The sequence below is a fragment of the Xiphophorus couchianus genome, chromosome 22, assembly GCF_001444195.1.
Source record: "Xiphophorus couchianus chromosome 22, X_couchianus-1.0, whole genome shotgun sequence".
Classification (NCBI taxonomy): domain Eukaryota; kingdom Metazoa; phylum Chordata; class Actinopteri; order Cyprinodontiformes; family Poeciliidae; genus Xiphophorus; species Xiphophorus couchianus.
Genome location: NC_040249.1, coordinates 4,465,742 through 4,480,456, shown reverse-complemented (window position 1 = coordinate 4,480,456; position 14,715 = coordinate 4,465,742). Strand labels below are relative to the sequence as shown.

At 37.5% G+C, this 14,715-nt stretch overlaps 1 protein-coding gene across 6 annotated transcripts in view; it reads left to right on the top strand.

The window, feature by feature from the left end:
- Positions 1–12,198: 12,198 nt before the first annotated feature.
- anapc1 (anaphase promoting complex subunit 1) overlaps positions 12,199–14,715 on the top strand; it is a 52,806-nt gene continuing 50,289 nt past the window's right edge. For 2 of the 6 annotated variants that reach the window (XM_028007408.1, XM_028007405.1), the window contains exons 1-4: positions 12,201–12,427; positions 13,503–13,742; positions 13,828–13,986; positions 14,204–14,246. In XM_028007408.1, coding sequence (XP_027863209.1) covers positions 13,527–13,742; positions 13,828–13,986; positions 14,204–14,246 — 418 coding nt within the window. In that variant the 5' untranslated portion in view covers positions 12,201–12,427; positions 13,503–13,526. Of the gene's footprint in view, positions 12,428–13,502; positions 13,743–13,827; positions 13,987–14,203; positions 14,247–14,715 lie in introns of those variants that run through there. The other 4 variants (XM_028007409.1, XM_028007406.1, XM_028007410.1 and 1 more) reach the window with 4 other exon arrangements.

The window sequence follows — 14,715 nt, the reverse complement described above, 5'->3', positions numbered from 1 at the left end:
AACATCTTCTGAAAAATCAAAAACCTGTCAACGGAGGAGATGATGTCATCAATTTTAAACAAAGATTTGGGGCTTAAATATTCAGACGCACTATTAGGAATAAATTATTTCTTTGTCATGTCCTTGCCTCTTAAAAACATAAAAACTTCATTCATCAACATTGGCAACAAAATCCTCCAGTCCTCTCACCTTGCCCTCTCCATCCATCCATTTACTCACAAAGCAAAGTGGACTCTGGAAATCTTTGAAATTACCACCGCTGATAAATGCGGCTAAGCATTTTACACCCAAAGACACTGATGTTTTTTTTTTTCTTTTTGTAATTTTTCAGGTTGTTTGGGGGCTTTTACGAATGAACCACCACGCTGGGCTGAAGGGTTTCTGAGTCCACCCACAGTGTTCTCGATGAGCCCGGTTTGTTTTGCTGGAACAGCACAGTGAAAGAGCCGTGACGACTGCTGGCGCCTCATCCGCACGTCCTGCCGTCCGTCCATCCGTCCGTCCTTCTGTTCGTCTTTCCATCCATCCGAATGAGTGTGAGCCATTTATCTTAAATCGCTGCATTGGGGGGAAAAAATGACAGTCTGAAACATATGAGATACAGAGCGTGATGAGAGACTCTTGATGTAGCAAAGTCGAAAAACTGCAGCTTTTTTTTCAGTGATCTATGGGGTTTTGTTTCCTTTGGGTCTGAATATGACGGCATACGGTTACACAAAAGTCCATCTCATCTTGCCACCACTCACAGACGTTACGGGACGTATTGTTAAAGGACAACAGGAAAGGGGGAGTGATCCAAAACATATGGTTCGATAAGCACAGAAATGGTTTAACAATTACGAGATCAACTTTCTTCTGGATTAAAAACAAAACAAAACAAAGAAAAAAACAAAACAAAGAAGAAGAAAAAAACAACAGCAACAAGAGAGAATTATAGGGACAAAATGAGCATGTATAGCAAGTATAATTTATTTTAGACAAAACAAAATTATATGTAGTAATGAACTGAAGAATGAAAAGTATAATAGTAAAACAGGAAAACATCAGGAAAAACTTGCTGACCTGAAGAAATGGATAGAAATGTTTACTTGCATCTTAAGCTGCCCTTTCAACTCCGCAGTTATGGGTGGACAAAAAAAAAGCTAACAGAATTTAAGATGAAATTGCTCTGATATTTTCAATATTTAAGTTCTACACTTCACTGGATTTAAGTGACAATTTCAATTTGGAGGCAAATAATTCTCTCAGGGATTGAAAAACCTCCAAGTCATGAGCTGATGGATAATTACTGGTAATAAAACATGACCACGTTAGAAAACCGATGTTGTTCCATATCCCTTCTCCCCCGTACAGAAACATTCTCAAAGGACATATGATCGAACGGCTTAAGAAGTTTCTGCATCAATTCGACTACATTAAAGACGGTTATGTATAAGTTACTGCAAATACAGCAAATCAATTATTATCTGTGTAATAATGCAACGGTATACAATAATCATGAACATGATTGATAGCAGCTTTAAATGGTTTTGCAGTTATAAGAAAGGCAACATTGGATTTGTGCTAATAAGAAAATATCAAGTGTTTGGTTTCGAGAGCACAACACAGCAGCATTAAATTTTGCTCCCTGCAGCAAAAACAAATAATATTGTTTTACGCACATTTTCCAAGGAGCAGGATTGATTTTGATTCATATTTGTGGTTATGCACCTGATAATGACTACAAATCTTATTTTATCACTGCACATAGATTTATATCTTTTATATATTTGTATATCCTCCTAGTCAGCAGATGACCTCCACCACCACCACCTCTTATCTGGCCTCTTCGCAGCCATGATGGCACTACGTAAACCTTAATGTGATCAGTTCATAGAAAAAGTGCATTACGCAGAAGTCCAAGGGAGAAGGAGCTGCTCTAATTGACAGCGGTGACTGGAGACAGATCCCAGCAGGAAAAGGAAGCTGATGGAGGAAATGTCAGCCACATTATGTTCATGTTGACGGAATGTGCAGAGGAAAACGTTCCTATGGACGTGAATCAGACCGTCTCGACTATGTGCACGCTCAGGACGACACGGTCGGGGCTCTTTATTCGTTCTGGGCTCCCAGCACAAACAGCGGGTCGTTCACTTTTGCTACTACTGATAAGGAGCTGCCAGAAACCACTGCACTTTTTAAATTTGGTAAGACGGTGGTTCTCACTCAGAGAATTCAAATAAACTGGTCGTACTCAGGCTTTTGTCTTAAGTCCAGGCTCTCCCGGCTTCGTTCTTGCACACTGTGTTGTCTACAGAGCACAGCAAATGACTTCATCCTTGCGTCCAGGAACACTGATTAGCTACAGGCTTGATGCAGATTGTAATTAGTTTTAAATAATTTGGTTTGAGAACATTTATAACTCTTACAAAGCAGTTTCTATCTATTATTATTATTATTATTATTGCGGAGTCAAATACGGGTCTCAGTGGATTGAGTGCTTTAAATTGAACCTGAAAGGTAAATGCTTAACATATCATGGTTCTTTCTTTCTGGATGGTTTTATTTGCACAAAATATGTGTAAAAGGTCCTAATAATGTTATTTTTATTGCAGTAGCATCTGATTCGGAAAAAATAAAATGTCAATATGTCTTCAGTGGGAATTTATTCAGAAAAAATCCCATATGATCTTATATGTTTTTAAAATGTAAATAGTGATAACTGTTGTTCTAATACAAAATAGAATGGTCGAGGATTCTTCTCTCAAATGTTGGGAAATTTTGCACAAGGCAAAGAAAGCTGGACAAATTTGCAATAGTATTTGTATAGTAACAGCTATGAAGCCTGGTAATTTTGTTAAAAACAAGTATTTTTAAATGTAAGGTCTGTTCTTGAATGAAAGGCTAGATTGCTCTAAGGGTTTTAAGAGTGTGATTATGCTAATGAAACACTGGAATGATATATTTTTTTTCTTGGGTTTTTATTCATTCTTGCCAGACATGCAAACAAATGTAATCGTTTTATGTGTTTAATAACTAGATTATTTATGTCGATGGGAAAACTACATGACTCTGTGATTAATGATTATTATCACTAAATAAAAAGGGCTCTTCAATTGTTTTGAATGTAAAAAGTTACAGTCCTTAAACAGAGAGAGAAAGAGAAAGAGGAAACCGGTGTTATTATTTTTTTAAAAACTGATCTTACAAGAGAATAAGCTGACAAATAAGCATTTGTGCATAATCCCACAATTGTTAGAAATAAAGAGGTATACATACTTGTGTCTGCTGAAATCTCACCATCAACAAAACCACAGCAGCTGATTTAAAGTCTGCAGAAATGGTGGCCAGAAACAGCCACAAGTGACTACAGTTTGTCAAAATCAAGAAGTCCCACATGCTTATTTGTAAACTACATCAACACCACATGCTGTTGCTAGTCCTGGCAGTAAACTCAACACCTGTGACTGAAGCAGCCAGAAACCCTGTGGGGACACCTACTGTTCACTGTTACAACCCGTCTAGGGGTGGCCTAGACGGGTTGACAATTTCAATTTCTTTGAATTGTCTGGTTTGTCTCATCATTTTTGCAATGCAGACAGAGCTTGGAGACAGTGGAAGGATGGTCTTTGTTCTTACTGTGTAGGAAGTGAGCACACACATACAGTAAATACCCAGAAACCTTGATGCCTTAATGCTGAGCTGACTGAATTTTTTATTTTTTATTTTTTTACCTTTGCACCCACACAGACTATCTATACAAAGAGAATGATGGGAAAACACGTGGAACTGTATAGAAAAGTGTCTTAAGGCTCTCTGGCTATCATAAAAAAACACGGGTGAGTGTTGCACACTACAGTGGGTAGCATAGTTGTCTTGTGGAATCGATTCTACCTTCCTTCTGTGAGGTACCAGAGTATGGCACTTAAACCCCTGTAACTAGTCAAAACCTCAAATTAATCCCAAATTCTAATTCAAATTTCCAAAAAGCATTGAAATTGTACAGGATTCTTGTTTCACTGACTAGTTTTACTCTGCAAAAATGTATTTATTTAGCTAGATATTTAGCTAGCTAAATTGCTATCTATTTAACTTGATATCTTGGTTTATCTAGCTAAACCAGGATATATACACTCATGAAGGTTATTAATACTTCTAGTAGTAACTAAAGTTATCTACTGTTTTGCTACACAGGAAACAGAGACCAGAATTATTATTATTATTATTATTATTATTATTATTGAATGGGTAGCATGAATATGTGCTGAATTCTTTACTACTTATCAGTGGCAGCTCCAGAAATTTTTTATAAGGGTGGCTAGTCCGAGCCAGTAAAAATTATAGAGACACAGCTTAAAAAAAAGAAAGGAAGAAAAAAACGTAATTATATCTACAGCATGCATTAAATATAAAAAATTTTTTGTATTATTTATGTATTTATTAGGTTTTACATTTTTGTCATCGAAGAAGACTCTATATGAATATAATTCTCTGACGGACCAGCATTTTTCAAGATAGGGTCACGGCCCCACTGACCCCCCACTTAGTGGCGCCACTGTTATTACCTTAATTATGTAGCACAATGAAAATATTGTCTCCCTCTGGTTATATTTTCTCGAGTCCATCAGAAATTACCCTACACCTTCAGACAAGGCTGTTTCAGGTACTTTTGTTAGTGTGATGTTGAGTTGGAAATTTGACAACCATGACAGCCCAGGCAGTGAGGGACACAAAGAAAACACACTACAGAATGTGAGAGTAGGGCTAAAAAATGTTAAAGAAAAAGACAAGTAACAGATTAGTGGTGCAGCTATTACATCTGCATGTCTTTGTAGCAAGAGACTCTGCATCACAACTCTTCCAGCAGTGGGTGTGATGAGGGGAATCCCCTGGCTGGCTGAGTGCCTCCTTTGGCCAACATTATCCAATTAGCGAACTGCAGAGTAACAACTCTGATTGCAGATTACAGCTGGCAGCCTGATGGGACGCTCTGGGGTCTCGCTGCCACTTTCGCTCGTCTCCGTCTCCTCTCAGTGCAGGTGGCAGGTAGACAGATGGAGTGCAGCGGCTCAGATAAGACACACTCAGAGACACGGTGAGAGGAGTGTTTGAAAAGAGAGGCAGCACCGGAGGTAGGAGCAATGGATGTCTGAGACATGGAGGGAGGTGGAAGACAAAATAAATAAATAAAAATACCCCAAAGATGTTAAAATAAATAAATATGTACATTTAAGTTTTTTAAGAGGATCACAGGGTGTTTGCTCTTGATGTTTTTCTTTTTCTGCCTTTCACTGCAATAACAAATGCAGGGCTCTAGTGTTTCGGTGTCCAGCGACTGAAATTTTCATTTATTCTTCTTTGCAAAAATCCTGGAGCTCAGTTTGATTGGATGGATATTGTCTAAGCAGCAGTTTCCTACTTGTGCCATAAATTCTCAAGTGGATTTGTGTCTTGGCTTTGACTGGACCATTCGAGCACATTATCATGCCATGAATTAGGTCATTTAAAAGTAGTTTTAGTCGTATGTTTAGAGTCGTTTTCATTCTCTTAGTTGAACTTTCGCTCCAGTCTTTAACAGCCGCTCACAAGTTTTCTTGCAGGCCCATAAAAACATTATGTCTGCAAACTGTTAAACAGCTGTGCAAGCACAAAAACTAAAATAGTAGATTTAATGTTCTCTTGAAAATTCAAGTCCATGCTGAAATTGCTCTAACTGTAGCAGAAGGTAAAACAGGCATAATTCAGCAGCGTACATCCTTATTGTGTTGTAACCCCCCCCTCCCCCCTTTGGAACCAAAAGTGGGATGGTTCTCTTATGTTTTTATTCAGAGACGTGCAATTAAGAAAGTAAGAAGTAATATTTGGTATTCGAAGAACTGTTATCTTCTCCATAAACCAATAACTATCATCTGAAATGTCAGCCTATTTTTCTGCTACTGCCATGTGAACCCAACTCTGCCACTAAACGCAGACCCCGTTCGTTTTGATGACGGATCGTGATCCCCAACCTGATGAGATGACCCTGATGAATCAGTTGAACTTCTCTAATGCTTAAACCCAATTCACTTGGACAGGATGCAAGCTGCATTCAGAGCTGAAACTGATCACAAGAAATCAGAGGACCGGAGGAAATTTAGAGAAATGACCAGTTAAACGGACCGTAATGTAAATGATATGATTATGACAGAGATTATCTGGAGTTCCGTTCCTCACTGATGACTTGGAGAGTCTCAGCCAGTGGCCATGTTAGTTTTATTCAAGCGAATATGGACAGCAGTAAAAGTGTAATTATTCAAAATTTCATGGAATGATGACAAAGTTAGGATCATCACATGTTTTCATAAAAGGTTTTCTGTTTTCTGCACACAAAAGCTTATTTCAAAAAAACATCTCCTGTTGTGGGGCCTTTTGAAGGTGCTTCAGATGAGTGCAAATGTGTCAAAGTGGCAGCTATGAGACGAGCACTTTCAAAATCAGTGGAAACAAGGTAGCACCTGTTGAAAGTAAGTCATTAGATTTCAATTTTGCAGTTCGCTGCAAACCGTAAAGGGGACATAACATTTTTGCTTGAGAACTTTGCTTTAGACAATATCTGCACATCAGGGAATTGCACCAGGAAATGTTTTTTAGACCTCTCATCTCTCATTGGAAACTTAAACATGTTGCTAACATTTACATTTAAACTGGGAATAACACTGAGCTTCAAACCAGTTGGATTCATGTGAGATGTTACTGTTAAATAACCTTTTGTTCACAGTTGTAATCACAGCAAAAGTTTGTTTTATAAAGTACCAGCTCAGGTAAGTTGATAACAAACACATACCACACTTTTAAGCTCTTTATTTATGTTAAACATTTTCAGAAACCATGTATTGTTTTTTCTTTCCTTACTTCCCGGTATGTTTCATTTAAAGGTAGCCTATCAAATAAAATGTCAGTCAAAATACACTGAAGTGCGTAGCGTGAGTGTGACAAAAACATCAATGCATAAGAATTATTCTCTCTGGCGCTAAACACAAAACCACAGGCAGTGAGGGTCCACTCCCTGGAGGTTTCGTTAACGAAGGGATTGTTTGGTGCTTGTCTGGTACACAGCTCAATTAGCCTTCTGGAGCTCTTCGATGCATCCTAAATTAACTAAAGACATAAATACATTTGGTCTGGATTCAACCCCAAGCCAGCCATTACGCACCACATGCAGTCTTGAGACTGTAATTGGTGCAACACACACTTGCACAAGCACACACTCACACTACCTTCATTAGCTCTGATTAGCTGGAAAAATGTACCTAGAATGCATTGGGGCCGCCTGGCTCTCTTATGGGAACCAATCGGATTACGCTGTTCTTCCTGGTTGGAAAATGATGTCATCTATCTATCTATCTATCTATCTATCTATCTATCTATCTATCTATCTATCTATCTATCTATCTATCTATCTATCTATCTATCTATCTATCTATCTATCTATCTATCTATCTATCTATCTATCTATCTATCTATCTGTCTATCTATCTATCTATCTATCTATCTATCTATCTATCTATCTATCTATCTATCTATCTATCTATCTATCTATCTATCTATCTATCTATCTATTGAGGGATGTGATACTGTCTCTCTTCAAAATCTTCATTCTTTTGCTGCAGACATTTTAACTCCTCAACATCGTGAAGCTCATACCTTTGTGATGGCCGCATTTAATTTTTTGTGCTGCGCTGCCATTGTGTGTGCGGGGTCACCGGCAAACCTGAGCACCAGAGTTAGAGTTATTATGTTTTGTTATCTTTCTTACATTAGTAGTTTTATATCACTAGTTGTTTTATATTTTAAGGTTTAGTGTTCTCACCCCAGAGAAGAGGAACTTGTTCAACTGTGTGTAAGACATAACTAACCTTTCCTTGACCTCAAGCATGTTTTCACAGGTGCTTCTTTAGGGGGCCTTCCTGAGATACTCCTTAGTTGCTTCTAATTGTCTCTGTGTAGAATTCAGTTTCTGTTTCCCTTCCTTGTTATCAGGGTAGGCCACCGTCTGGCTAAGATCACTCTCCCACTTCCCATTCACTCCCTTTCTCTGCTGATAAAAAGAAAAGTTTTGCAGCAGAATGGCAGAACGCCTGGTAAACACCTTGGAGAAGTGGTTTGCTATGTTTTCTCCTTTTGCAAAAGACTTGATTGAAAACTAAAACGTTGTCTGTGGTTCTCTTTTATGTAGGTTTGAAAAGTACCTATCAACCAGCAGAGCCTTTGTGAATGTCATTAGCTGCAGGTGGGCCTTTCTGCAATGACATGTCAAAATGTGCCACGAGAGGTCATTTTCTTCTGGGGTCACAGGATTTTATTTTATTTTTTAAAGTACCGATAACCATAAAAATATAAATCATATGAAAACTCTCCTGCTTATCGTCATTAAGAGAATTCCAACTAATTATTTCTCTCCTACTTACACTCATCCCTCTCTTTCAGCAGTACAGGTAAAATGATTCATAAGCATTAAATCATTAAGTGGATTACTAATATTGAACTTCAAAGAAAACCTTTGAAAAAAACCCATTAATGTCTTATTATATAGTCTAATCTAATACATTGACAAAAATGATTCTAAATGACCTGCTGCGGTGCAGAATCGAGGAAAACAGAATATTATGAGTTTCACCTAGATAACTGTATTGCACTGGATTGCGTGGGAGAATTTGACATATTTATAAACACCATTTTTCACCCAGAGCGAGATTTGCGACAGACTGGCGTGGTCTTTGACGCAGTCAAAACCGCCGGCTTTAGAGATCAAGTCACCAGAGTGCGAGTCTACCTCTGTGCGTCACAGATGCACTTCCCTTCAGCAATAAAACCTGAATGCCTGTCAAAGCAGGATGACCTCATTGCAATCAGCCGGGATTCTTCAGCTAAATGAGCGTGATGAGACGCCCCTCATGGTTGTTTTTGAATTATAGAATTTCAACGTGCTTGTTTTCATAGAAAAGCAGTGTGAAAATGGACAATTTTGCTCAACACGGCAACAATTTCTCTAATAATTACTTTTCCTAGAAACATTTCTGTACCTTACATTGTTTCATGTAACATAGAATCAAGATATCCCACACTGTGAAAGCTGCTGTTATTTATTTATTATTGATATTTTTAATTCTTTTATTGAGCCTCATCCATAGGATGAAATAACTTCTGGAAAGTTGATAAGAAAAATGCAGTATAATAATGGTAATATCACTTTGTTACTCTAATGAGTTTAACTCACACTAGAGAGCAAATTTGTTCATCTACGATAACATTATCTTTTTGTTGCTAAGTAGTTAGTGTGAGCTAGTGCTAGCTATATTCAACAAGCAATATTTTATACCATGAATTTTGCTCCCACAATTCAGTTGTAATATGTTATCCATTTTGTGTAAAATTACATTTACAAGCTTGATTTCTTTGATTTTGTTGAGCATTTCGTAGAACTGTTGCTACAAGAGCTGCCCTGCAGCAATGACTTCCTGGGTTTAAACTCTTATTTAGGCCTCTCTTGGGTTTTCCATGTTCCAGTCACCCCACATCAAAACACGCATACATCGGATTTGCATGCTTTGCAAACCCTTTGACTCAGGGTTTGTCTTCTAACATAACACAGTTTTGCAGGACCTTGTTTCTCAATGCAGTCAAACCCATAACTCAACCCGAGTTGTGTGAAATCTACCCAGCCCTGAATCTGTCCATAGTCTACAGAAAACAGTACAGCAGTTTGCAGCGTGAAGGAAAATAAATGTCCACAGTCATTTGATTCATCACTTTGATTTTAGCCAGTCAACAACACTTTATTCAATAGATAAAACATCCTGCCACATTGTCTCCCTCTTTCTCTGCTTGGCATCTGGAAAGCGCTCCCCTGATCTAACCTGACAGAGTTGTGTAATACCTTGTCGATGTCCAGAGCCAGCCATGCTTTCGACTGTCATCACGCTTTGTGTTGCACGATGATGTAAAAGTTTGCGTAGTTTGTCTTTCAACAGCATGAAACCTTAGGCTGCATTTGATTTTCTTGTCATGACCTAAATATGCTTTTTAATGCAGCAATTGATAGTTTTCAGTGTTCTACTGTGTGTGCCTTTTTCTGGACATCATTTTACCGTCAATTGTAAATATATGCGTCACAAATAGAGTTTTAAGAGTCGGGTGTGCTTGGCTAAAACCTTAATGTGACTGCACTGTGGACATATTCCAGTAATTACTTACTGCCATCCTCATAAATATCAGCCTAATTATTAATAATGGGAGAGACAGGGACTCTATGTGGTGTCTTTATTAGTATCGTAGGGTATGATGACATACAAAAGTTTAATAAATTGGTGACATTTTTACTGTTTTGTTTTCAAAACCTCTTTATGTGTTTCAGTGGATTTACTGAATGTAAAATAATTTTATCTTTAATTTGATTTATTCAAAACACAAGAATTTGGTTAAGACAACTTCCTTCATTTACTCCTAAAAAATCACAATACATTTTGTCATATAGATCTGATTATAAAAGCAGGAATGTAAGAATTTAGATAGTATTTGTCATGGTAATTCCTTTGGTATATAAAGATAAAATTTCTTTTGTGTTTAGATATAATGGAAATAGCATTTTGAGGTAAAACTATGATAAAAGTTTTATTTTTATTTTAAGTGAATAGATTTATTTAAGCCACCTTTAGATCTTTAGGGAGAAGGGAGATGAGTGTAAAAAGAAAATAGAAGTCCACAAAACAGTACAGTCTAAAGACAAATATTGATGTTATTTATAAGACTTGAAATATGTGACTCAACTTTTCCTGCTTTACATCAGCAAGCATTACCAACATTTACTAAGTGCCCAAATAGTGAAGGGTATTTTGTGAAAAAATAAATGTCATGCCATTTTCAAGGTTCAAAGTTTACATACACTAATCCTATCTCTAGAGCAGGGGTGTCAAACTCATTTTCATTTTGGGCCATGTCAAAAATCTGAATGTTCTTAAAGGGTCAGTTGTGCCAGGATATAATGATAAAACCAATTACACTGTTAAAATATCAATAAATAGCTGTTGCTTCAGAATTTTGTAATTTTTTTTGTGTGTGTTTTTTCTTTACAATCAAAATTACAGATTTTGTGCCAATTTAGAAATGTTTGTAAGGACTCTTTATATTTGCACTAACGTATGATGTTAAATATGACTTTCTATTATGGACTATAACTTGACCTCAAGTAAGGCTGAGGCAGCAGTCACTTAAACTCGATGTTTTTGACCAATTTTGGAAAAAAATAGCAATAAAATCAGAAAGAAAAAAGTGGAGATTTGTTGATTTTTGTGAGAACTGGAAGGACTTATTGATGTAATTTGGAATTTAAAGGGGCACATAAAGAGCTACGGCGGGCCAGATTTGGCCCCCGGGCCTTGAGTTTGACACATGTGGCCTAGAGGATGTGTACTCTTCTGATTACAAATTGTCAAACATTCAACTTCTTTGTGTGACATTGCGGAAGATAAACCAGATGTTTAAAGGTACCAAGTTCTTCTTTTGAGTTACATAAAAGTGAAAACATGAATGGAATTTCCAGCCTTCATATTCTTCAACAAGAGATTAATGTAATTTGCTGTTAAATGCTTGTAAACAAAAAACTTAGAAAAAAAATTAAAGACATTGTTAAAATGATATGAGGAGAAAATATCATTATCCTAAAAGAAACAACTGCTGTATTAACATGGGTTGATAAGTCACTCAGAGAAGCAGAAGGAATTATTCCTAAAACAAAACACAAAGCGGGATTACAGTTTATAAATTCATTCATGAATGAAGAAAATAAATTTAGGAGTTTTTGGTAAATTTATGACCAAAAACTCATTATTAAAGCACTCTATCTGTAGAGATTTATTTCTACTGCTTATAGTCAGATGAATCCAATTAACAACAAATGTATCTAAAGGGTCTCATCAAGGCAGATTAAATACAGAAATTTGTAGTCAAATGAACTCAACAATATAGACAGAATAAAACTCATTTTTACGTACATTGTAAAAATCGTTTTGCAATTTGTACATAACTTACAAATCTTCTTTCAACAACAAAAGGTTTTATAGCTCAAAAAGTCTAACCAGTTGTATCGAGAGAACAATTTTCAGCATTCTTTCAAAGATGAACGTAATCTCGTGCTGCTCTATCCTGACAGTTCCTTAACGCAGCCACCTATCAGTTCCCAGCTCCGGCCGTTCTCTCTGCTGATTGGCTGAGACAGGGAGGAAGTGGCTTGTCAGAACAGCAAAGATGTCCGCGCTCATTTGAAAACCTGTCGTAGCCAAATTCACATTTTGAGCAACACAACCGACTCGTTTTTATGTTAGCACGGTTGAAGACGTTGTGGCCAAGCCAACTATACACTAAGAAAAGACGAGGACACCGCGACAAGGGCCTGTTTATTCCTTATTAGCTGGTAAGTGGGTAAACTCCTCGCAGTAAACTCACAGCTAACATGCTAATCTAGCTTTGATGCCATTGAACCTCTAACATGTTTTAGCGTTAGCATGCTATTGTTAGCTTTTTTTTTTCTGCAAGAAGTTAATTAACAGGCAGTGAGCTTTGCTTTTGAGTATTTCTTGTTAAAGCTCAGTATGTTGTGTGGTTTTGTGGTGGGTTTGAAGCGAGACCGTATTAGTACTAAACGTTAAAAGGATTGAGCAAAAAGCACTGTCATAATAAATAGAAGAGAATAAGGAGATGCTACCAAATTTTTCCTGTTGGTGTCTAATTTAGCTGATTAGTTGAACTATTCGGAGAATCAGAATATAAAAATTTAGAAACTGCTCACAAGATGACAACCCTTTCACGAACTTCGCATGATTATTTTTGTATGTTAATAGGTGCTGCTTATAGATTTATGTGATCAGAAGAGATAATTTGCGTTGTTGTGATTAAAGCTAGATGGCATCGCACAGCATTACACAAGCTCTCGTTTTAAATAACATTTACTTCACTATTTCATTCTCATAGTTGATATTTATGTGGTTTATACTTGAATAAAGCTCGCTGGAAAAGAAACTAACATTACGACTATTATGAATAAAAGTGTATTGTAGAGCTGCACAATATGTTAAATTATAATGTCTCAGGTGCTACGTATTCAAACTCTGCTGTCCAATAATATATGTGATAAATTGCATATTCCTTACTGTCCATTATGCCAACTTTGTACAAAAATCTCACTAACTAAGATGGTAAAGTTTAATGAGAGGGGTGAGTTAGTCACATAGGAACATGAACAAGAATTTAGCACAGTTATGGGTAAATTGCAGTTGACATGTTCTGCAATATTCAGCAATAATTTCACAATCACATTATTGCAGCGGTAGTCTACAGGTGCTGGATCTACAATAAATATGAGATTGTGTTCCTTATAAAAGAAAAAAACAACAGCTTGATCTCAAAACCTTCCTCAGATAAGGTCAGATCAAGTAATTGATCAAGTAATAAGCTAAAAACGTTTGCCCCCACAAACTGTTTCTCCCCAGAAATAATGCTGAAATCTGGAACTCATGTCGGAAGTCGTGTATGAAGAGACAGCCACGATGATTGCCGCAGGGGATTTGCAGTCGTTTGTCCCATTTGGCCGCGAGCACTGCAGGAACCATCCGAATGCTTTCAACCTGCAGCTTAGGGAGCTCCAGCCAGCCTCTGAGCTCTGGTCCTCCGACGGTGCTGCTGGGCTGGTGGGGTCCTTGCAGGAAGTCAGTCTGCAGGAAAGAGAGAGGGTGAGACGGCACGGCTTTTGCACGTAGCTTTTCTTTGAAAAATATATTTCATCTTAAACATGCAGTGGCTTCTTTCCATCATCAGGAATCTTGGCAGCTCAGGAAAGGTTGCACAGGAGTCAAAGAGGATGAGTTTGAGGAAGAACTTTATACTGCGGGAAACATGGCTGTTTGGAGCCAGGGCAGTCGTACACAAGCCTCCAGTGTGTACAAGGCCTTCACTGTGGACAGCCCAGTGCAGCAGGTGGGTTATAGGAAAAGCAAGATTCCTGTTTTTGATATTTTTCAGGAAAGTGTAAAAGTGTTTTAGCTTCACCATCATTTTCTGCAAAATGTTGATGCTAATTATGTTTTTCATTGTTTGTTTTCATCAAAACTGGTCTAAAGTATCTTTTTTTTTAACATAATAGAACATGGTGATTTCTCTGTACTTGGAGCTGACTGTCTTCTACTTCTTGCAGGCTTTATGGTGCAACTTTGCTGTTCCTCAGAACAACAATGATGGTACAGTAAAATTAAGCTTTTACTAAGAGGCTAACGTGTCGCAATAAATCAATTAATTGCATGAAAGATTAAAAAGAGCTTGATACTTTCCGTTTGCATGATTGTTTTTCTCATGTCTCTTTTTCTCTTTATTAATTGATCTTAGACGGGGTATACTTATTATGCCATTATCTGTCTAACGATTATCTCAAAGTGACAATATTATTCATCCATCCATCCATCCATTTTCTAACATCTTTCTCCCTAGTGGGGTCAGGAGAGGTGCTGGTGTCTATCTCCAGCTAACGTTCCGGGTGAGAGGCGGGGTTCACCCTGGACAGGTCGCCAGTCTGTCGCAGGGCAACACAGAGACAGACAGGACAAACAACCATGCACACACACACACCTAGGGAGAATTTAGAGAGACCAATTAACCTGACAGTCATGTTTTTGGACTGTGGGAGGAAGCCGGAGTGAACCCACGCACGCA